At 44.2% G+C, this 25,777-nt stretch overlaps 1 protein-coding gene across 4 annotated transcripts in view; it reads left to right on the forward strand.

The window, feature by feature from the left end:
* The window catches only part of elmo1 (engulfment and cell motility 1 (ced-12 homolog, C. elegans)), a 208,649-nt gene that overhangs the window by 157,960 nt on the left and 24,912 nt on the right, over positions 1-25,777 (forward strand). For all 4 annotated transcript variants that reach the window (XM_080788282.1, XM_080788283.1, XM_080788284.1 and 1 more), the window contains one exon: positions 21,525-21,688. In XM_080788282.1, coding sequence (XP_080644408.1) covers positions 21,525-21,688 — 164 coding nt within the window. The remainder of the gene's footprint in view (positions 1-21,524; positions 21,689-25,777) is intronic.

Raw genomic sequence — 25,777 nt, forward strand, 5'->3', positions numbered from 1 at the left:
GCTCCCAACAGCAAGGCAATTCAATTTGTTGGTAATCAAACATTAAGCAAATTAAACATTATAAAATGACGATCAGATTCAGTAAAACATAATGAAGCTAAAGCTACATTATGTAACTTTCCTATTCTACCCTGAATTTGAACCTTGTTTCCTTAATTGACCATTTAAATAATCACTCAGTGTTATGAAAGGAGGGAGCAAAAATGCATGCATGTTTTTACAATGTGACATGCTGTGAGCGTATTGGTGGGGCTTATTCATTTATTATTTAGTATGCTGACGGTTGATCCTCTCAAGGCCTATTTTATAATGTGTTGTAGATTAGGAAAATATCCGATCTAGAAGCTGAGAACATATTGTAAATGTTCCAGTTCCACCTGTCATCAAAAACAGGAAGAAAGTGGCTGTCGATGTCCTGCACATGTAGTTTTAACATGGTCTGTAGGCTACATGTAGTTTAACATGTCCTAGTTAAATATCTTTCTCTACATGGCAGTACTAGAGAGGAAAATAGGTGTGGGCAGAACATCTATTCAACCCTGTCACAAGTTTAAACATGCATGTGTGAGATGTCTATTTGAACATGAGAGAATGACTTCATACAATTACTGCATATATCGCTGTGTGCAGTTGATACCGTGATCTTAAGGATGCTTAACCTTGTAAAGTCCAAATGTAGGGATGACCAGTAGCTCAAGTTGTCGTTGTTGTCACCTTTCAGAAGTTGTCGCAGGAGGCAAAGTATTTTACAGTCTAAATAATTTGAATGCAAATGATTCCCAATCCTATATACATGTTCCACTCCATCCATTCACACTATACTGTAGGAGTAGGCTATATGCACTGTACTTATCACACTAAAAGGATCACATGCAAATTAGTTGGTCGATCCATTAAGCAATGTTACACACCCTAACCCATTATCACCTGTCTGTTTACAATGGGACAGACACCCCCCAAAACATTCCACAACATTCACAACCGGGGTCGTCTAACACTTTTAATATTTGTATTGGTTTAAATAGCCTATATACTAGCAGACATAATGGAATAATTTGTATTATAAGTGGTATTGTACAGTAGCACCATGCTTATTGTACAGGTACAGCCACACATCAACCATATCTACACACAACTGACTCAATAGTCCATCATATCAAGAGTAATTGGTCAATCTGAAAAGTCATGTTTCATGCAGTAACACAATTATATAATAATAAATGTCATCAACAAATACAAAACTCTGTTTAAAAGAGAGAATGTTACATTTACCTCACCTTTTAGTCTGATGGATTTTTGTTTGTTTGGCCAATTTAGAAAGAAAACAGTGTTGTATATTTAATGGGTAGCGTGAGGGCATTCCACATTCTTTAGTTTATTTCTAAATTGAACTGAATTGTTGTCTCAGTCCAGCCCTGAGGGTATTGAGTGCACTGTCCCCTTTTTTTGTGGAGGGGGGGGGGGGGTAAAGAAATTACTTAACTTAATTGCCTGGCCCTACAACAACCCACTCTGTCTGTCTTGTGATAACAACACACGGAGCCTTCAGGCATAGCGTTGCATTATCTCCCATTTAACCCATTTTGAGCGGGAACCCCTTTTGGTTTTTTAAACATTATGTTATAATTTAGCTATTGAAAAATAGCAGATCTACACTATCTGCTATTTTAGAAAAGTCGTGAAAATGTGGCCCAAATGTTTAAATGTATTCTTTCACATCGAACATTTTAACTCAAATCCTTGCTTCAGAGGGGTTCCTGAAACAACATATTTTCAGATGGGGGTCGGCGGCCTATTGCATATATTTTTTGGGAGTCCTTGACATGAAATTGTTTGAGAAACCTCACTGTCAGGATTTAGACATTTGTAGAATCAAACTTAGGTCTGAATGGGTTTTAATGACAGAGCGTGGTCAGGCTTTGGAAGGAGGGAACCATACTAACTAGAACATACTAATTGTAAAATGACGCAGTTCTTGTCACTGTATTGTTCACAGTACAAGATGTCCATACTGGAGGTGAAACACATGTGTAGTGATGAGCTTCTTGTAATGAACACACATAAAGGATCTGTAGCTGTCAAACCTTTATTTGAAAAATAAGTAGTTACGGACAGTGTTTTTTACAGGTATGATATAGTAAATATGTTCCGTTACAATGCATTCAATGAACACAACATAGTAAATAATACAGATAATCTAAACAAATGATCAAACTTAGTGATTCAAATACACTATGATAAAAACTATGATGTTAGTCCAAACAACACATGTCAACACACAAAGTTACAATTGCACCACCATATAATGAATGTGACATTTGACAAATGTGGACAAACACTGATTATCATTTTCTTATATCAGCTGGTTGTTGAAAACCTCCCATGCCTTCTTTGTGTCTTCATGTGTGTTTTTAGATTATCGATCCGTCTAAAGCCCTTTTTACAATTTTTTACAATCAAAAGTTTTTTCCCCCTGCATGAGTCCTCATGTGTATGTTTAATTCTCCATTATGAGTGCAGCCCTTGCCACAAACTGTGCATGTAATGGGTTTTTCCCCTGTGTGAGTCCTCATGTGTACTTTTAGATTACCCACTTGACTGCAGCCCTTGCCACAGACTGTACACGTAAAGGGCTTTTCCCCTGTGTGGGTCCTCATGTGTTTTTTTAGATCAGCCGTTGAAACACAGCCTTTCCCGCAGACTGTACACGTAAAGGGTTTTTCCACTGTGTGAGTCAACATGTGTACATTTAGACTACTTCTTTGAGTAAAGCCCTTGCCACAAACTGTACACATAAAGGGCTTTTCCCCTGTGTGCGTCATCATGTGTGATTTTAGATTACTCATTTTACTAAATTCTTTGCCACACACTGTACACATAAAGGGCTTTTCCCCTGTGTGAGTCATCATGTGTATGTTTAATTCTCCATTATGAGTACAGCCCTTGCCACAAACTGTACACGTAAAGGGCTTTTCCCCTGTGTGCGTCATCATGTGTGATTTTAGATTACTCATTTTACTAAATTCTTTGCCACACACTGTACACATAAAGGGCTTTTCCCCTGTGTGAGTCATCATGTGTACATTTAAATTCCCAGTATTAGTGCTGCCCTTGCCACAAACTGTACACGTAAAGGGCTTTTCCCCTGTGTGAGTCATTATGTGTGCTTTTAGATGAGTCTTTTGACTAAAGCCTGTGCCACACAAGGTGCAAGCAAATGGCCTTTCCCCTGAATGAATCATTGCATGCTTCTTCAGATTTCCCTTTAGGCTAAACATTTTGCCACAATCTGCACAACTAAAACATTTCTTACCTGTGTGACTCCTCATGGAGTGACTTTGTTTTGGTGATTTGAGGTCATGGAGCAGCTTGTTGCTCAAAGACAAACGCTTTCCTCCCATGTGTTGTGTATTGTGCGATTTCAGTGTGTTTAAACCAGTCTGGTCATCCGTGGTCTCATCCCACTCATCACTGTCTTCAGTGATGTCAGATTCAGAACAGTGTGAAGAGAGGAGCTGATCATCACTAGTTGGTTGTGATGTTCCACAGCCCTCTATATCAGATTGTGTTTCCATGTGTTTAGATGAGGTGCTGGCTACATGTTCTGTTAGCATGTTTTCATCATCTTCATGTTTCACTGATAGTAATGTCTCTGTTGATCCACCATCCTCCTCTGATCTTTGAAGTAGCTCTGGTTCCTCTTTGATAAGACTGGAGGTTCTCTCCTCTTGTTCTACTTCACTAGTTGGTTGTGATGTTCCACAGTCCTCTACATCAGATTGCGTTTCCATGTGTTTAGATGAGGTGCTGGCTACAAGTTCTGTTTGTATGTTTTCATCACCAGCTTCGTGTTTCACTAACAGTAATGTCTCTGTTGATCCACCATCCACCTCTGATCTTTGAAGTAGTTCATCATGTTCCTCTTTTATCTGTAGAGACTCTGGTTCATCTTTGATAAGACTGGAGGTTCTCTCCTCTTGTTCTCCTTTAATCTGTGGATACTCTGGTTCCTCTTTGATAAGACTGGAGTTTATCTCCTCTTGTTCTCCTTTAATCTGTAGAGTCTCTGGTTCATCTTTGATCAGACTGGAGGTTATCTCCTCCTGTTCTCTTTTAATCTGTGGATACTCTGGTTCCTCTTTGATCAGACTGGAGGTTATCTCCTCTTGTTCTCCTTTAATCTGTAGAGACTCTGGTTCCTCTTTGATCAGACTGGAGGTTCTCTCCTCTTGTTCTTCTTTAATCTGAGGAGGCTCTGGTTCCTCTTTGATCAGACTGTAGGTTCTCTCCTCTTGTTCTTCTTTAATCTGTAGAGACTCTGGTTCCACTTTGATAAGACTGGAGGTTATCTCCTCCTGTTCTTCTTTAATCTGTGGAGACACTGGTTCCTCCTGGACCAGACTGGAGGTTCTCTCCTGCTGCTCAGTGAATACCTCCTCTTTACACACAAGGGGGTGTATGGAGTCTAGACAGAAGATACAGAGGAGAAACACATCATTACATGTTTGAACATGAACTCTTGCTGTTAGTTCCGTACCTGCCCTAGTGTTGTTTCAGTGTGAAGTGTCATGCAAATTATTTTACTTCAACAATGCTTCATTTCTAAAACAAGTATCTCCTTGTTTCTCAAATGTAAATTATCATTTGCTATACAACCCTATTGCTATCAGATGTATCCTCTGTTGTTTTAGAGTGCAACACGTTTAATGAACTAGCTTTACACCTGGTACAGTTATTTGTAAGTTAAATTTGGCGAGGGACGACTATCACTTCAGCAAAAGTACTACATTGAATATTGACTATTATTCAATGCAACATTTTCACCAGTTCCTCTTCCATTCCAAATAGTAACCATTGCCATTTAAGAAATAATGGTGAAAATAGTAGGCCTAATAGTGAAGGTTTTACCAACCGGCTCTGTGTAGTTTGACGATTGGTTGTAAAACCATATCCAGTAGTCTGCGTTGGCGGTCAGTTTCTTGCTTGATGTGGAAAGCTTCATCCTCGTACTCTGTTAGAATTCTACCAACGACCCCAAATATCTCTTCAGCAGCAGCAGATAGTCTCTGGTTGACCAAGGACTTCAATGTTTGTAGTAAAGCCATAACTCAAAACCTGCCCAAATAAATAGAACTAAAACTAAATGCTTCAGCTATAGTGTAGAGAGAAGTTCAGCTCTTAACAACTAGCAGAGATTAAAGTAAGTGACACAAAGCACAACAAACTCTTGTTAAATACTAACAGAGGGCCCTGATGCTCCAATCAGAGTGAGGTGGGCGGGGCACACCAACAATAGAACAAAACACTGTCAATCACTGCTCCCAACAGCAAGGCAATTCAATTTGTTGGTAATCAAACATTAAGCAAATTAAACATTATAAAAGGACGATCAGATTCAGTAAAACATAATGAAGCTAAAGCTACATTATGTAACTTTCCTATTCTACCCTGAATTTGAACCTTGTTGCCTTAATTGACCATTTAAATAATCACTCAGTGTTATGAATGGAGGAAGCAAAAATGCATGCATGTTTTTACAATTTGACATGCTGTGAGCGTATGGGTGGGGCTGATTCATTTATTATTTCATATGCTGACGGTTGATCCTCTCAAGGCCTATTTTATAATGTGTTGTAGATTAGGAAAATAGCCGATCTAGAAGCTGAGAACATATTGTAAATGTTCCAGTTCCACCTGTAATCAAAAACAGGAAGAAAGTGGCTGTCGATGTCCTGCACATGTAGTTTTAACATGGCCTGTAGGCTACATGTAGTTTAACATGTCCTAGTTAAATATATTTCTCTACATGGCAGTACTAGAGGAAAATAGGTGTGGGCAGAAAATCTATTCAACCCTGTCACGAGTTTAAACATGCATGTGTGAGATGTCTATTTGACCATGAGAGAATGACTTCATACAATGACTGCATATATCGCTGTGTGCAGTTGATACCGTGATCTTAAGGATGCTTAACCTTGTAAAGTCCAAATGTAGGGATGACCAGTAGCTCAAGTTGTCGTTGTTGTCACCTTTCAGAAGTTGTCGCAGGAGGCAAAGTATTTTACAGTCTAAATAATTTGAATGCAAATGATTCCCAATCCTATATACATGTTCCACTCCATCCATTCACACTATACTGTAGGAGTAGGCTATATGCACTGTACTTATCACACTAAAAGGATCACATCTAAATCGGTTGGTCGATCCATTCAGCAACAGGGTTACACACCCTAACCCATTATCACCTGTCTGTTAACAATGGGACAGACATCCCCCAAAACATTCCACAACATTCACAACCGGGGTCGTCTAACGCTTTTAATATTTGTATTGGTTTAAATAGCCTATATACCAGCAGACATAATGGATTGGTGGTAAGTACAGTAAGTGGTATTGTACAGTAGCACCATGCTTATTGTACAGGTACAGCCACACATCAACCATATCTACACACAACTGACTCAATAGTCCATCATATCAAGAGTAATTGGTAAATCTGAAGAGTCATGTTTTAGAATAATAAATGTCATCAACAAATACAATTTACCTCACCTTTTAGTATCCTGATGGATTTTCGTTTGTTTGTTTGTTTGTTTGGCCAATTTAGGAATAAAACAGTGTTGTATCTTTAAAGTAACGTGGGCACTCGGCAAGCCAATGTGCGTGTCCGTGTGTATATATCGTCTGTCAGCTGGAAACCTCATACGTCCAAAACGGTACATTTTTCAGGATTCAAATAAAAAGAAACGGCAAAAGTATCACAAGTTCTAATCTGAGATCATTTTGAGCGTGTAGATCTGCTACTTTAGGTGCTTGTAGATCTGCTACTTTAGGTGCTTGTAGATCTGCTCCTTTAGGTGCTTGTAGATCTGCTCCTTTAGGTGCTTGTAGATCTGCTACTTTAGGTGCTTGTAGATCTGCTCCTTTAGGTGCTTGTAGATCTGCTCCTTTAGGTGCTTGTGACAGTATAGCATGATCAAGTAGAGGCGTTCATTTCGAAAAAATTGTGTGATTTCAGTGTGTTTAAACCTGACTGGTCATCCATGGTCTCATGTGTACTTTTAAATCCCCAGTGTGACGGCAGCCCTTGCCACAAACTGTACACGTAAAGGGTTTTTCCCCTGTGTGAGTCCTCATGTGTGATTTTAGACCACTCGTTTGACTACAGCCCTTGCCACAAACTGTACACATAAAGGGTTTTTCCCCTGTGTGAGTCAACATGTGTATTTTTAGACCACTCGTTTGACTATAGCCCTTGCCACAAACTGTACACATAAAGGGTTTTTCCCCTGTGTGAGTCAACATGTGCGTGTTTAAATCCCCATTATGAGTACAACCCTTGCCACAAACTGTACACGTAAAGGGCTTTTCCCCAGTGTGAGTAATCATGTGTGTTTTTAGACCACCCTTTTGACTAAAGCCTGTGCCACAAACTGTACACATAAAGGGTTTTTCCCCTGAATGAACCAATGTGTGCCTCTTCAGATGTTCCTTGCGCTTAAACATTTTACCACAATCTGCACAACTAAAACATTGCTTACCTATTTGACTCATGGAGTGACTTTGTTTGGGTGATTTGAGGTCTTGGAGAAGCTTGTTGCTCAAAGACAAACTATTTCCTCCCATGTGTTGTGTATTGTGTGATTTCAGTGTGTTTGTACCTGACTGGGCATCCATGGTCTCATCCCACTCATCACTGTCTTCAGTGATGTCAGATTCAGAACAGTGTGAAGAGAGGAGCTGATCATCACTAGTTGGTTGTGATGTTCCACAGTCCTCTACATCAGATTGCGTTTCCATGTGTTTAGATGAGGTGCTGGCTACAAATTCTGTTTGTATGTTTTCATCACCAGCTTCGTGTTTCACTGACAGTAATGTCTCTGTTGATCCACCATCCACCTCTGATCTTTGAAGTAGCTCATCATGTTCCTCTTTTATCTGTAGAGACTCTGGTTCATCTTTGATAAGACTGGAGGTTCTCTCCTCTTGTTCTCCTTTAATCTGTGGATACTCTGGTTCCTCTTTGATAAGACTGGAGGTTATCTCCTCTTGTTCTCCTTTAATCTGTAGAGACTCTGGTTCCTCTTTGATCAGACTGGAGGTTATCTCCTCTTGTTCTCCTTTAATCTGTAGAGACTCTGGTTCCACTTTGATAAGACTGGAGGTTATCTCCTCCTGTTCTTCTTTAATCTGTGGAGACACTGGTTCCTCCTGGACCAGACTGGAGGTTCTCTCCTGCTGCTCAGTGAATACCTCCTCTTTACACACAAGGGGGTGTATGGAGTCTAGACAGAAGATACAGAGGAGAAACACATCATTACATGTTTGAACATGAACTCTTGCTGTTAGTTCCGTACCTGCCCTAGTGTTGTTTCAGTGTGAAGTGTCATGCAAATTATTTTACTTCAACAATGCTTCATTTCTAAAACAAGTATCTCCTTGTTTCTCAAATGTAAATTATCATTTGCTATACAACCCTATTGCTATCAGATGTATCCTCTGTTGTTTTAGAGTGCAACACGTTTAATGAACTAGCTTTACACCTGGTACAGTTATTTGTAAGTTAAATTTGGCGAGGGACGACTATCACTTCAGCAAAAGTACTACATTGAATATTGACTATTATTCAATGCAACATTTTCACCAGTTCCTCTTCCATTCCAAATAGTAACCATTGCCATTTAAGAAATAATGGTGAAAATAGTAGGCCTAATAGTGAAGGTTTTACCAACCGGCTCTGTGTAGTTTGACGATTGGTTGTAAAACCATATCCAGTAGTCTGCGTTGGCGGTCAGTTTCTTGCTTGATGTGGAAAGCTTCATCCTCGTACTCTGTTAGAATTCTACCAACGACCCCAAATATCTCTTCAGCAGCAGCAGATAGTCTCTGGTTGACCAAGGACTTCAATGTTTGTAGTAAAGCCATAACTCAAAACCTGCCCAAATAAATAGAACTAAAACTAAATGCTTCAGCTATAGTGTAGAGAGAAGTTCAGCTCTTAACAACTAGCAGAGATTAAAGTAAGTGACACAAAGCACAACAAACTCTTGTTAAATACTAACAGAGGGCCCTGATGCTCCAATCAGAGTGAGGTGGGCGGGGCACACCAACAATAGAACAAAACACTGTCAATCACTGCTCCCAACAGCAAGGCAATTCAATTTGTTGGTAATCAAACATTAAGCAAATTAAACATTATAAAAGGACGATCAGATTCAGTAAAACATAATGAAGCTAAAGCTACATTATGTAACTTTCCTATTCTACCCTGAATTTGAACCTTGTTGCCTTAATTGACCATTTAAATAATCACTCAGTGTTATGAATGGAGGAAGCAAAAATGCATGCATGTTTTTACAATTTGACATGCTGTGAGCGTATGGGTGGGGCTGATTCATTTATTATTTCATATGCTGACGGTTGATCCTCTCAAGGCCTATTTTATAATGTGTTGTAGATTAGGAAAATAGCCGATCTAGAAGCTGAGAACATATTGTAAATGTTCCAGTTCCACCTGTAATCAAAAACAGGAAGAAAGTGGCTGTCGATGTCCTGCACATGTAGTTTTAACATGGCCTGTAGGCTACATGTAGTTTAACATGTCCTAGTTAAATATATTTCTCTACATGGCAGTACTAGAGAGGAAAATAGGTGTGGGCAGAAAATCTATTCAACCCTGTCACGAGTTTAAACATGCATGTGTGAGATGTCTATTTGACCATGAGAGAATGACTTCATACAATGACTGCATATATCGCTGTGTGCAGTTGATACCGTGATCTTAAGGATGCTTAACCTTGTAAAGTCCAAATGTAGGGATGACCAGTAGCTCAAGTTGTCGTTGTTGTCACCTTTCAGAAGTTGTCGCAGGAGGCAAAGTATTTTACAGTCTAAATAATTTGAATGCAAATGATTCCCAATCCTATATACATGTTCCACTCCATCCATTCACACTATACTGTAGGAGTAGGCTATATGCACTGTACTTATCACACTAAAAGGATCACATCTAAATCGGTTGGTCGATCCATTCAGCAACAGGGTTACACACCCTAACCCATTATCACCTGTCTGTTAACAATGGGACAGACATCCCCCAAAACATTCCACAACATTCACAACCGGGGTCGTCTAACGCTTTTAATATTTGTATTGGTTTAAATAGCCTATATACCAGCAGACATAATGGATTGGTGGTAAGTACAGTAAGTGGTATTGTACAGTAGCACCATGCTTATTGTACAGGTACAGCCACACATCAACCATATCTACACACAACTGACTCAATAGTCCATCATATCAAGAGTAATTGGTAAATCTGAAGAGTCATGTTTCATGTAAAAAGTATAGAATAATAAATGTCATCAACAAATACAATTTACCTCACCTTTTAGTATCCTGATGGATTTTCGTTTGTTTGCTTGTTTGTTTGTTTGTTTGGCCAATTTAGGAATAAAACAGTGTTGTATCTTTAAAGTAACGTGGGCACTCGGCAAGCCAATGTGCGTGTCCGTGTGTATATATCGTCTGTCAGCTGGAAACCTCATACGTCCAAAACGGTACATTTTTCAGGATTCAAATAAAAAGAAACGGCAAAAGTATCACAAGTTTTAATCTGAGATCATTTTGAGCGTGTAGATCTGCTACTTTAGGTGCTTGTAGATCTGCTACTTTAGGTGCTTGTAGATCTGCTACTTTAGGTGCTTGTAGATCTGCTCCTTTAGGTGCTTGTAGATCTGCTCCTTTAGATGCTTGTAGATCTGCTCCTTTAGGTGCTTGTAGATCTGCTCCTTTAGATGCTTGTAGATCTGCTCCTTTAGGTGCTTGTAGATCTGCTACTTTAGATGCTTGTAGATCTGCTCCTTTAGGTGCTTGTAGATCTGCTCCTTTAGATGCTTGTGACAGTATAGCATGATCAAGTAGAGGCGTTCATTTCGAAAAAACAAAAACACTAAAAGTTAAATGGAGATACAGGGTTTCTGCCAGACAGCGCGCGTGTGTGTGTGTGTGTGTGTGTGTGCACCGCGCACACATCCTTGTCGATTATACCTCCAAACCCAAGGTGTGTGTGTGTGTGTGTGTGTGTGTGTCCCCGACCGAATAAACTACAGGAACACACTACAGCGAGAGAGAGAGACTCCAGGACTGTGGGAAGTGTCCTCTGTCCTGTCTGAGAGAGAGAGAAAGATAGAGAGATAGAGAGAGAGAGAGGGGTGACGACAAGGCACCCCAGGGTGCCTTTGACGCCAAGTCCACTCCAAGTTGCAGTTCTTCTTTTTAACGTTTTTTTTTGGGAGGTCCCTTATGTACTACATATTTTCACATAGGTGTTTGCAGCCAATTACATAATGATGACATCGGGGGTCCTTGAAATGAAATAGTTTGAGTTTGAGCACCACTGATATTAGAAACACAGGGTTTTCCGGAAAAAAAAGTAGAATCTTATGTCAAAATGGGTTAAAAATAGAAGCCGACACTGTTTAGTCATTGACGTCACTTCTCCTCTACCAAGGTGCTGTCCGAGCCCTCGCCAGATGGGGGGCGGGGTCCCTTCCTAATGACCGCTCTGTTGTGGCGGGACCGTGTGGTGCTGTTAAGCTTGATGAATATTCGCCGCGTTAATTAGCATGAGTGCAGCCACGCGCGCGGCATGGACAGCAAACGGAATTGTGTTTTTTTTTCTTTCTCCTTCAGTTTAGAGAAACAGTTTACTGTCGGAGACGGACGCAGCTGCAAACGAGCCATTTTAATGAGTATAGGCTAGCTTACTCTCTAGAGGCCTTTACAGTGGGGGGGGGGGGGCATCGCCGGCGTCATAAATGTCCTGGGTACGTTTGTAATGCTGGCAATATTTCCACCGTCCAATATCACGTCCGTTTTTGGAGTGATCCCCCCTACGCGTGTAAATACATCTAAATCTAAATAAATCAGTCTTAAAATTTAGAGTGATCCAAGCAAGGTTCATGGTTTTCCTATGATCCTAGTTTACTCTCTACGTTATAAGGCCGTCGGGATCGGGAGTCGAACCCGCGGCACGCCGTCAGGCTGCAGGCTCAGCAGCCATATAAGTGCCCAGACGGTTGAGCTATAACCGTCCGGGCCACACTGTCTCTCTACATTTGATGTATAATGTTTAACTTGCGTAACTATTGTAAGTCAATCTGCTAAATGCCTATACGTTGTAATGTAAATTGCGAGAGTGGGATTGCTTTGTAGTATATAGTATTAGCGCTGTAATATCTTGTGTTCTCTGCTATGTGGTGTTACACCAGAGATGAAGCAGGAGACAGATTGACAGACAGGCAGACAGGCAGACAGACAGACAGACAGACAGACAGACAGACAGACAGACAGACAGACAGGCAGCGTTGTTGACTAGAATGTGATGAGCTCAGACATTATGTAACGCTGTGTCGCTGTTTTTATTTACAGAGAGTCAATGACTCATCAAAACGGAGCTTGAAGTAGACTGTGTGTGTGTGTGTGTGTGTGTGTGTACAAACATGACAAACGGAGGGGCAAAGTTCAGACGTAATAAAGAAAATCCCACCGGTTTATAGTTATCGAGGAATAAATCCTCTAGGATTTTTGGACTAGGGAGTGGTGGAAAAAAGGATCATCTTTTTCACTGAGGTGAAAAGCTGTGTATTCAAAGTTTTACAAGGTTTTGTTACATTTGTTACAAGTGCGTAAATGTTTTGAAAATAGCAGATCTACAAGCTCACATCCGACGACGTAGAAAACAGTGCTTTTAAGTGGTTAATGTATGTTTTGTAGTATAACATTTAATTGTAGAGTTGGAGTGGAGTAGAAGTGTCAGTCGTTAAAAAAAAACAGACATACTCAACATAAAATATAAAATATAGTATTGAGTAAATGCACAGTTAGTTACTTTCGAAAAATGAGAAAAACCTAATCTTTGACGCGGCGAGTCAGCATCCATGCCAGGGTCGATACAACCAGGACAGAGTGAACGGTGCAGGTGTGCAGTCAGCATCCATGCCAGGGTCGATACAACCAGGACAGAGTGAACGGTGCAGGTGTGCAGTCAGCATCCATGCCAGGGTCGATACAACCAGGACAGAGTGAACGGTGCAGGTGTGCAGTCAGCATCCATGCCAGGGTCGATACAACCAGGACAGAGTGAACGGTGCAGGTGTGCAGTCAGCATCCATGCCAGGGTCGATACAACCAGGACAGAGTGAACGGTGGTGTGCAGTCAGCATCCATGCCAGGGCCGATACAACCAGGACAGAGTGAACGGTGGTGTGCAGTCAGCATCCATGCCAGGGTCGATACAACCAGGACAGAGTGAACGGTGGTGTGCAGTCAGCATCCATGCCAGGGCCGATACAACCAGGACAGAGTGAACGGTGGTGTGCGGTCAGCATCCATGCCAGGGTCGATACAACCAGGACAGAGTGAACGGTGGTGTGCAGTCAGCATCCATGTCAGGGTCGATACAACCAGGACAGAGTGAACGGTGGTGTGCAGTCAGCATCCATGCCAGGGTCGATACAACCAGGACAGAGTGAACGGTGGTGTGCAGTCAGCATCCATGTCGGGGCCGATACAACCAGGACAGAGTGAACGGTGGTGTGCGGTCAGCATCCATGTCAGGGTCGATACAACCAGGACAGAGTGAACGGTGGTGTGCAGTCAGCATCCATGTCAGGGCCGATACAACCAGGACAGAGTGAACGGTGCAGGTGTGCAGTCAGTATCCATGTCAGGGCCGATACAACCAGGACAGAGTGAACGGTGGTGTTCGGTCAGCATCCATGCCAGGGCCGATACAACCAGGACAGAGTGAACGGTGGTGTTCGGTCAGCATCCATGTCAGGGTCGATACAACCAGGACAGAGTGAACGGTGGTGTGCGGTCAGCATCCATGTCAGGGCCGATACAACCAGGACAGAGTGAACGGTGCAGGTGTGCAGTCAGCATCCATGTCAGGGCCGATACAACCAGGACAGAGTGAACGGTGCAGGTGTGCAGTCAGCATCCATGCCAGGGCCGATACAACCAGGACAGAGTGAACGGTGGTGTGCAGTCAGCATCCATGTCAGGGCCGATACAACCAGGACAGAGTGAACGGTGCAGGTGTGCAGTCAGCATCCATGTCAGGGCCGATACAACCAGGACAGAGTGAACGGTGGTGTGCAGTCAGCATCCATGCCATGGTCGACACAACCAGGACAGAGTCCATGTGGTGTTGCTGATGCTTTTGGACGGGGGGCTAAATCAGTCATTTGGATTCCATAGAAGTCGTATAGGGTCTTCCATAGAAGTCTGTCCTGCAACAAAAATAGACTACAAGCGTTGTAAGCGTGTTGTAAGCTTGTTTATTTCTAGAGCAGTACTACAGCTCTACACGGCTCATCAAAGCCTTTGCTGTGGCTTTCGCCCCATCTCCACCTGGTTAAAGATCCCTGGTGCTTCTCCTCCCGTACAGAACCTATAGGTTTACACCCCGCAGGGACCATGGGGCTGCTTTATGCAGCCTCAGCAAACTCCCTGCTGGCTGCCCCCATATCGTTAGCTCGCTCGCTCCTCTCTGCTCTCCTCCGCCTCTCTCCTCTCTCATCTCTCCTACTCCTCTCTACTCTCTGCTCTCTGCTCTCCTCCGCCTCTCTCCTCCGCCTCTCTCCTCCTCTCTCCTCTCTGCTCTCCTCCTCCTCTCTTCTCTCTGCTCTCCTCCTCCTCTCTCATCTCTGCTCTACTACTCCTCTCTCATCTCTGCTCTCCTACTCCTCTCCTCCTCTCTCTCCTCCTCTCTCCTCTCTGCTCTCCTCCTCCTCTCTCATCTCTGCTCTCCTCCTCCTCTCTCATCTCTGCTCTCCTACTCCTCTCTCTCCTCCTCTCTCCTCCTCTCTCCTCTCTGCTCTCCTCCTCCTCTCTCATCTCTGCTCTCCTACTCCTCTCCTCCTCTCTCCTCCTCCTCTCTCCTCTCTGCTCTCCTCCTCCTCTCTCCTCCTCCTCTCTCCTCTCTGCTCTCCTCCTCCTCTCTCCTCCTCCTCTCTCCTCTCTGCTCTCCTCCTCCTCTCTCCTCTCTGCTCTCCTCCTCCTCTCTCCTCCTCCTCTCTCCTCTCTGCTCTCCTCCTCCTCTCTCCTCTCTGCTCTCCTCCTCCTCTCTCCTCTCTGCTCTCCTCCTCCTCTCTCCTCTCTGCTCTCCTCCTCCTCTCTCCTCTCTGCTCTCCTCCTCCTCTCTCCTCTCTGCTCTCCTCCTCCTCTCTGCTCTCCTCCTCCTCTCTCCTCTCTGCTCTCCTCCTCCTCTCTCCTCCTCCTCTCTTCTCTCTGCTCTCCTCCGCTTCTTTCCTCCTCACGCACTCGCAGACAGGCACCATTTTTCTTTCTCGGAGGGGTGGGAAAAGAAAAACTCGCAGTTACAATTAGACGAGGGCCACAGCTCGCCACCATCAGGTCACTGGAGATCCATCACTCCCGTCCGTCGCGTTTTAATTACAACCTCGCCCCTTCGTCAGCTTGTACTGTACGGTATGCACGTACGCACGCATGCACAGACGCACACACACACACACACACATGCACGCTCGCATGCACACACTAGAATAAAGCTAATGATTAGGGCTCAAATTAATTTTTTTATGTAATGACATCCATTACAGATGACCTGTCAGGGTGTGTTGTGGCAGTGTGGGCTTTAGCCAAGCAGCGTTTTAATTCCAATTCAGGTCGAGCAGCACAGAACGAACCACGATGGCCTCGTCCAACCTCGGGACCAAGAAAAAAGCATATAGTAATACTGGATATACTCCAGCTATGGGACCTTAGGCAATGCAAGTCTACAGCTGGTAGATCGGCTATTTTCGGTTATTCGTTATTTTAAGATGAAAGCGTAATTAAAGTGTCGGAACTAGCAGTATAGTTTAGATTAGGTTAAAGAGTGTTTGAATTGGTCAAACTGACGACAGAAGGAATGTTCAGAAGCATCTTCCAAAAATAAACCCTAATGATGTTTCATAATATCCTTCATATTATGTCCAAAGATGTTACTTTTCAGGATTAAAATAAAAATAAAAAACAGCAGATCCCAGAGGCCATTCAAACTGCTGAGTTTTGTCAGTGACAGGGATACATTATTCAGCTCAACCTGTCACTCTGAATTCACCATCACTGAGTGCTGCTGCCTGCTGTCACCATGTGTTACCAGACTCTGTGAGAAAAACAAGCAACTAGGTCCAGGAAAACGAGCCCGGAAGAAGCAACTATAACACTTTAAACATTATAATACATCAGCTATTTTCACAAATATCTAAAAGTGAAAAAATGTGGCATGTTCTTTTTTAAACATTTTACACAAACACAGATCTTGTATAGAGGGGGTCCCTCCTGGCACAACATATGTTCAGATGGGTGGTGGTCCGTGGACAAATACATTAATTTTGGGGAATGTGAAAATGTTTGAGAACCATGTATGCACTAAACAACTTTAGGAAGTTAAGCCACAAATAAGTAACTATACACTATAGAAACTAAGAAACTAAGAAACACTTTAGAAACTAAGCTATCACACGCAGCTTTACAGAAAATAAAATAAGCCCAAAGTCGCTCATATTAAATGAGAATTCCATGCTAGAATGCTTTCTTACCTTTCTTTGTAGTCGTTACGTCCCCACCAAAGAGGTCCAGGTGTGTTTTTTCCGTGCAAAAGCTCCTTATTTCCCCTACCATAATGAATTGAATGGGGCTATGGGGTGTTGGCCGGACTAATTCACTTATTTCCATCGAAATAAGTAGTAAAGTGTGCCGCTTGGGATATTATTTACATTATGAAGAGAGGATATATACAAAAAGATTATAATTTTGAGGGAATAAGTTTTGTCCATGGAGGGAAAAAAACAAGCCCAAAGTGGCTCATATTAAGCGGACATGGCAACACACCGGCGCTGTCACTGTGACAGGAGCTGTAGTGACAATACAGGCTGGGTGGTGGTGGTGGTGGTGGTGGTGAGCGAAGCGACAGACCGGCAGCCACTGTGACAGGAGCTGTAGTGACCATATAGGCTGGGTGGTGGTGGTGGTGGTGAGCGTATAGCGACGGACCGGGCAGCCACTGCAGTTGTTTTTCATCGGAAATAATTCAGTTTCCTGCTACTTTAATTATTCATATATAGGCTCAGCAGCAGCTATTTCTAGTATAGCCCAGTCCAAATCCCCCAGTACCGATTTAACCCATTTTGGGCGGGAACCCCTTTTGGTGTTAGCACTATGTTATGCTTTAGCTATTTAAAAATATCAGATCCACAAGCTCCTAGCTTGTAGGTCTGCTATTTTTGAAAAAAATCGAAGAACGACTGACATAGAAACATAGCTTTTTCAGAAAACTGTCAGGATGTAGAAGACATTTTTAGAATCTGATCTCAGGTCAGAATGGAAAACTGTCAGGATGTAGAAAACATTTTTAGAAAAAAAATTGAATCTTAGAATCTGATCTCAGGTCAGAATGGAAAACTGTCAGGATGTAGAAAACATTTTTAGAATCTGATCTCAGTTCAGAATGGGATAAAGTAAACTTGGCGTCTTTCAACCTATTCTTGGTTCCGTTCCCTTGGTATTCAGCTGTCGACAGACGGCCGGGAAATATGATGTGTGTTTTTCTTGTTTTTGTTTTGTTTTTGGTGGCTTGTTGGAGCTTTGGATTTACTGAAACATCTGAGATGTGGAACAGACAGCAGACGACACAAACTCATAGTTGGACAGTTTGACTCGCTGGTGGAAGTAAACATATAACTACATTTACTAAAGTATAGCCTATACTGTGCTTAAGCCATTTAGACCTGAGCTCCATTCTACAAAAGTTTCTTCTAAATCGTGACGTTTTTTGAAACCCTGTAAAACGCTCATGTTTATATATGTGGTGCTCAACCTTTTTCGCCAACACATTTTCACGATTCTTTTTCAAAAATATCAGATCTACAAGCTCGTAGCGCGGCACCGAGTGCCGCGCTACGAGCTTGTAGATCTGATATTTTTGAATTACATACTTTCTCAAACCTTTTCACATTCCCCAAATTAATGTATTTGTCCACGGACCACCACCCATAATATCAGCTTGTAGATCTGATATTTTTCAATAGTACACCAAAAGGGGTTCCCGCCCAGAATGGGTTAAAGCTACACTATATGTAACTTTTCGGATTTGAACCCGGCGGTTTCCAGCTATAGCTCAAATGCCTTTATGATCCACATGAGCTGCTATACCACTGAGCTAATAGAGCCGGCCTGCTTGCCCAGGGGATACATTGAATTGAATCTTTTGACACAATCTAAATGTCTCAATAGAAGAGCAAAGAGGGAGACAAAATCCAACCACCTCAAATTGTATAAGTTTCAGTATATATTGTATTTTAACATACTCTTCCATACAGATGGACACATTTATATTTTATCGTACAAAACGTTGAATACAGCAGTAGTGGATCTGCTACTTCGGATGCTTTAGTAGTGCGCCGCCATAGCGTGATCAAGTACGCCGTTGATTTACAAAAAAAAAACATAACGCACAAAAGTCTGAATAATTAGTGTAATAGTGTACGGCCGACGAACATCTTAAACTCACAATCAAAGTGTAATGAAGTCCAGATCAAGGAAAGGTTTACAATCACGAATTTATTACACGAGCGCCACCTGGAGAATGACACGACACCAAAGTGTCTCCCGATTACACGTTTCCACCCTCTCTTATACAAGTCGAGAGTTCCCAAAATAAAAACACACATGGTGAGAAACAAGACACTCCTTTAACCCATTCTGACCTGAGATCAGATTCATACGAGGTTTCCACTGGACACACACTGGTCTGATTAACCCATTCTGACCTGAGATCAGATTAAAAAAAATGTCTGTCGCTCTTCGATTTTTCAAAAATAGCAGACCTACAAGCTCGTAGCGCGACACTCTGTGGCGCGCTACGAGCTTGTAGATTGTAACGGGTTCCCGTTCAGAATGGGTTAACACATGGCCTCATATGGCTGTTGTTCCAGTCTGCTAGAATTCACACAAATAGGTTTTTTTACTGTGAGAAGAAGGCGAAAGAGTTGGTTGGTTGTAAGAGACTTACATAGACTGAAATGTAATTTTCCCATTACAAGCTCGCTCTGAGAATGCCCGCCGCTTCATGTCTATAGGCTGGAAAACGGCGAGTCCCTGGCATCGGCTTCTGATGTGCGTTTCACGTTGTGGCACCAGAAACTAATAGTTTTCATAATCCCTCATGGGGGCCCATGCCTGGTTTAGCCAGGGGAGGGCGGTGTTGGACAGTGTCTTGACTGTCTTCAGTGCGGTTGGGTGCTAATTCCCCCCGAAAATCCTCATGGAGGGGCCCTCATGGCCCTCCGGCCCCCACAGACTCTACGTCACTGCGTTGTGCTGTTATTATTGTGCTATATATATATGTGCCGTGTTTTGTTTTCACTCAGGGGCACAGGAGGTTTGGGTTCAGGGGTCACAAAACAGTCCCACATTTGGTCACGTGTTCAATGTGGGATTGATTAACCAATGAGAGAGGGAGAATGCGGCGGTGGGGCACGGATATAAATTCCGCCTCGTGTGTGACTGACTGTGAATCCTGATGAAGATCTTTGTGTTCTGATGAGAGTCCGGGACGTTGTGGTTCCAGCGCCAGCTGCTGCTGCTGCTGCTGCTGCTGCTGCTGCTGCTGCTTGGGAACTGGAGTCTTTTATTGCAGCCAGTCCACCAGATAATGAGTTCTGAGACTCAGTGCAGCGATATATATCACAGAGCCAGAGTCGTTAGGGGTAGTTTAGTTATATATATATATATATATATATATATCACAGAGCCAGAGTCGTTAGGGGTAGTTTAGTTATACTATGAGTATTATGCATGCGCTTCCATTCAGAGCTCTGGGCTTGTCTCGAACACTCCTAAGTATAGCCTGGCTCAGTCCAACAGAAGTTCGGCCCCTCGAGGCCTGATAGAAATATGTGACAAACCGGGCCCCGCCCCGTCCGGCCCCGTCTGGCCCCGCCCCGTCCGGCCCGGCCCCCGTCCGGCCCGAGAGACCCGACTTATTTTTACGAACATCGGGACGTGCAAAAAAGTGTGACTACCAACTTCTGTAAAAGTCGTGAACCGAGGCGAGGCGTCCTGCTGGCGGCCCGAGGGGCTGAGAGAGAGAGAGAGAGAGAGAGGGAGAGAGAGAGAGGGACAGAGAGAGAGGGAGAGAGAGAGGGACAGAGAGAGGGAGAGAGAGGGAGAGGGACAGAGAGAGGGACAGAGAGAGAGAGAGAGAGAGAGAGAGAGAGAGAGGGACAGAGAGAGAGAGAGAGAGAGAGGGACAGAGAGAGAGGGACAGAGAGAGAGAGAGACACAGAGAGACAGAGAGAGAGAGGAGCTCCTTCAGACATGATAAAATCAGCTCGTTAATCCATTTAGGACTGAGGCTGTTTCTAAGGAAAAAAAAGTATTCTAAATCCTAAACGATTTCTGAAAAACCTATGTTTCTATGTCAGTGGTGTCGAGGACCCCCAGAATTATCTGCATTTGGCTGCGGACCCCCATATGAAAGTGTGTTGTTCCAGGGACTCCCCCTAGAAGAAAAGATTTGAGTAAAAAAAAAGATGTTCGCTCCGAAAGAATATATATTCAAAGATTTACGCCACGTTTTCACGATGTTTCAAAAGTAGCAGATCTACAAGGTCGTTGCTCGCTATACGAGCTTGTGTAGATCTGCTTTTTTTGAATCAATAGCTAATTAAAGTTAACGGTTAAAACGCCAACAGCGGTGTTCCCGTCCAGAATGAGTTAATCCTCCGGGGGAACAGCATGCCGTGTTCTCTGTTCCTCCTCCCAACTCACGGAACGAGGACAGTGTTGACCTCCCTGCCGCCTCGTAAAGCACTCTGTCTCTGTCTGACACTAACGCACGCATGCACGCACACACGCACTGTACGCACGCATGCATGCACGCACACGCACACACGCACTGTACGCACGCACACAACTACTACTATAGTAGTATTACCTGTGAGGACACCAAACTTTTTAAGACAATTTTTTTTGTTTTTCTTCATATTTTATACTTTTATTTTTGACGTTATATCTGAGGATAGATGTAGTTGGTTACACTCGGCGCACTTTAGCTCTAGTTGCGCTTTATATTTAATCTAACAATCTGTTAAATCTGTATGTCTTGTGTCTGTCGTTGTTTATGTATGTTCTACTGTTTTGTAATGTCTTTTAATCCCTTTTGGTGTTTTAAACATTATGTTATAATTTAGCTATTGAAAAATAGCAGATCTACAAGCTCATAGCGCGCCACCGAGTGGCGCGCTACGAGCTTGTAGGTCTGCTATTTTTGAAAAATCGTGAAAATATTTATTTCAGAAAACTGGAGGATTTAGAAGATTTCTTTTTCAATTTCGAGGTCTTCGAGCTTTTCATGTATCTGCTGTATAAAACGAAGTGCCCATGCATGCAGCTTTGGGACCTATGAATGAACTTGACCTTGACCCTCCTCCTCCTCCTCCTCTGTGCAGGTGATGCAAGTGGTTCGGGACCAGATCATGCGTGCGCTGACCCAGAAGCCTAACTCCCTGGACCAGTTCAAGAGCCGCCTGCAGAACCTGAGCTACACCGAGATCCTCAAGATACGGCAGTCGGAGAGGATGAATCAGGAGGACTTCCAGTCGCGCCCCATCCTGTGAGTATATATACTCTATATATATATATATATATACCGGTACCCATCCTGTGAGTATATATACTCTATATATATATATATATACCGGTACCCATCCTGTGAGTATATATACTCTATATATATATATATATACCGGTACCCATCCTGTGAGTATATATACTCTATATATATATATATATACCGGTACCCATCCTGTGAGTATATATACTACAGTGATGGGACTCCGTCCAGTGTTGTTTTTGAGTGGTGCAACCACTCCAAGGAACAGCTATGTCCGTGCTAGAGATACAGGGAGAAAATGGCCGTTTTAACAAAGGCTTTGTTCGCGGCAATGTAGGAGACTACATGTTCCGTCCTGACCTGTTATTGAACCCCACTGTGAATATGTGTGAAGAGAGAGAGAGAGAGAGAGAGAGAGAGAGAGAGAGAGAGAGAGGCGTGCTTAACAGGCATGAGGAAATGCCTGCGGGATAATTGCGCGAGCATTTCAAGTATAGCCTCGTTTCTGAGCAGCGCTCTCTCTTGACAATGTGATTCAAAGGGACAAAGGGAGAAGCGTTTACATGATCTACTGTACCGTATACCGTATACTGTACGGAGAAGATGACTTTTAGCTCAACCGCTTCCATTCTTCCTCGCCACCGAGTCTGTCTGAGGTGTGAAGGGCGGCCATTGTGCTCCGCCATTGTGTGCGCCACACAGGGGTAAATGTAGGAGGCATGCTTCAGGCTTCCATGTTCTGTAGTTTAGGTGGTTCTCAAAAAGTGGGGGTCCATAAGTGGGGGTCCGTGGTCGACGGGTGTGTTCCCGAACAAACCAAGAGTCCGACAGTCATTATTAGTCTGACACCCCTAACCCATTTTGGGTGGGAACCCCTTTTGGTGTTAGCATTATGCTATAGCTTTAGCTATTGAAAAAAAAGCAGATCTACAAGCTCATAGCGCGCCACCGAGTGGCGCGCTGCGAGCTTGTAGGTCTGCTATTTTTTTTTAAAATCGAAGAGCGACTGACACAGAAACATAGCTTTTTCAGAAAACTGTCAGGATGTATAGAAGACATTTTTTTAGAATCTGATCTCAGGCCTAAATGGGTTTAACCGCATTATTCTTTTCCACCACTGGATTCAGGCCTCATGCAGCGATGGAGAATAATATGTGCGCTGTGTGCGTTTTAATGGACTATAGCTGCAGCACTATCGGAAAATCGTTTGGACGGGAAAAGAAAGAAAGAAAGGAAGCTCCGTCTGTGGCAGTCGATTCTCAGCAGACCAGAGAGAGAGAGCGAGAGAGAGTCAATATCGGAAAAGGGCAGAGATCAAACTCCGAGCCAATTATGTGGCCTGTGGCGTGTAAGCAAAGAAAAGGCAATCAAAGCCAATGGATGTCTGGCTCTGCTGCTACGGATCGACTGCCCTGCACCAGAGGGAGAGGACAAGTTTCAGACGACACAGAAAAGTCAAAGAAGTGCAGTAACAGAACTGTCCCCTCTGTAACAGAACTGTCCCCTCGGTAACAGAACTGTCCCCTCTGTAACAGAACTGTCCCCTCGGTAACAGAACTGTCCCCTCTGTAACAGAACTGTCCCCTCTGTAACAGAACTGTCCCCTCGGTAACAGAACTGTCCCCTCGGTAACAGAACTGTCCCCTCTGTAACAGAACTGTCCCCTCGGTAACAGAACTGTCCCCTCGGTAACAGAACTGTCCCCTCGGTAACAGAACTGTCCCCTCTGTAACAGAACTGTCCCCTCGGTAACAGAACTGTCCCCTCGGTAACAGAACTGTCCCCTCGGTAACATAACTGTCCCCTCTGTAACAGAACTGTCCCCTCTGTAACAGAACTGTCCCCTCGGTAACAGAACTGTCCCCTCTGTAACAGAACTGTCCCCTCGGTAACATAACTGTCCCCTCGGTAACAGAACTGTCCCCTCGGTAACAGAACTGTCCCCTCGGTAACAGAACTGTCCCCTCGGTAACAGAACTGTCCCCTCTGTAACTGTCCCCTCGGTAACAGAACTGTCCCCTCTGTAACTGCCCCCTCGGTAACAGAACTGTCCCCTCGGTAACAGAACTGTCCCCTCGGTAACATAACTGTCCCCTCTGTAACAGAACTGTCCCCTCTGTAACAGAACTGTCCCCTCGGTAACAGAACTGTCCCCTCTGTAACAGAACTGTCCCCTCGGTAACATAACTGTCCCCTCGGTAACAGAACTGTCCCCTCGGTAACAGAACTGTCCCCTCGGTAACAGAACTGTCCCCTCGGTAACAGAACTGTCCCCTCTGTAACTGTCCCCTCGGTAACAGAACTGTCCCCTCTGTAACTGCCCCCTCGGTAACAGAACTGTCCCCTCGGTAACAGAACTGTCCCCTCTGTAACAGAACTGTCCCCTCGGTAACAGAACTGTCCCCTCTGTAACAGAACTGTCCCCTCGGTAACAGAACTGTCCCCTCGGTAACAGAACTGTCCCCTCGGTAACAGAACTGTCCCCTCGGTAACAGAACTGTCCCCTCTGTAACAGAACTGTCCCCTCGGTAACAGAACTGTCCCCTCGGTAACAGAACTGTCCCCTCGGTGACAGAACTGTCCCCTCGGTGACAGAACTGTCCCCTCTGTAACAGAACTGTCCCTCGGTAACAGAACTGTCCCCTCGGTAACAGAACTGTCCCCTCTGTAACAGAACTGTCCCCTCGGTAACAGAACTGTCCCCTCGGTAACAGAACTGTCCCCTCTGTAACAGAACTGTCCCCTCGGTAACAGAACTGTCCCCTCTGTAACAGAACTGTCCCCTCGGTAACATAACTGTCCCCTCTGTAACAGAACTGTCCCCTCGGTAACAGAACTGTCCCCTCTGTAACAGAACTGTCCCCTCTGTAACAGAACTGTCCCCTCGGTAACAGAACTGTCCCCTCTGTAACATAACTGTCCCCTCGGTAACAGAACTGTCCCCTCGGTAACAGAACTGTCCCCTCGGTAACAGAACTGTCCCCTCGGTAACAGAACTGTCCCCTCTGTAACTGTCCCCTCGGTAACAGAACTGTCCCCTCTGTAACAGAACTGTCCCCTCGGTAACAGAACTGTCCCCTCGGTAACAGAACTGTCCCCTCGGTAACAGAACTGTCCCCTCTGTAACAGAACTGTCCCCTCGGTAACAGAACTGTCCCCTCGGTAACAGAACTGTCCCCTCGGTAACAGAACTGTCCCCTCGGTAACAGAACTGTCCCCTCGGTAACAGAACTGTCCCCTCTGTAACAGAACTGTCCCCTCTGTAACAGAACTGTCCCCTCTGTAACAGAACTGTCCCCTCTGTAACAGAACTGTCCCCTCGGTAACAGAACTGCCCCCTCGGTAACAGAACTGCCCCCTCTGTAACAGAACTGTCCCCTCTGTAACAGAACTGTCCCCTCGGTAACATAACTGTCCCCTCGGTGACAGAACTGTCCCCTCGGTGACAGAACTGTCCCCTCTGTAACAGAACTGTCCCCTCTGTAACAGAACTGTCCCCTCGGTAACAGAACTGTCCCCTCGGTAACATAACTGTCCCCTCGGTAACATAACTGTCCCCTCTGTAACAGAACTGTCCCCTCTGTAACAGAACTGTCCCCTCGGTAACAGAACTGTCCCCTCGGTAACAGAACTGTCCCCTCTGTAACAGAACTGTCCCCTCGGTAACAGAACTGTCCCCTCTGTAACAGAACTGTCCCCTCGGTAACATAACTGTCCCCTCTGTAACAGAACTGTCCCCTCGGTAACAGAACTGTCCCCTCGGTAACAGAACTGTCCCCTCGGTGACAGAACTGTCCCCTCTGTAACAGAACTGTCCCCTCGGTAACAGAACTGTCCCCTCGGTAACAGAACTGTCCCCTCGGTAACAGAACTGTCCCCTCGGTAACAGAACTGTCCCCTCGGTAACAGAACTGTCCCCTCGGTAACAGAACTGTCCCCTCTGTAACAGAACTGTCCCCTCGGTAACAGAACTGTCCCCTCGGTAACAGAACTGTCCCCTCGGTAACAGAACTGTCCCCTCGGTAACAGAACTGTCCCCTCGGTAACAGAACTGTCCCCTCGGTAACAGAACTGTCCCCTCGGTAACAG

This window comes from Protomyctophum bolini (assembly GCF_963924005.1).
Source record: "Protomyctophum bolini genome assembly, chromosome: 17".
Lineage (NCBI taxonomy): Eukaryota > Metazoa > Chordata > Actinopteri > Myctophiformes > Myctophidae > Protomyctophum > Protomyctophum bolini.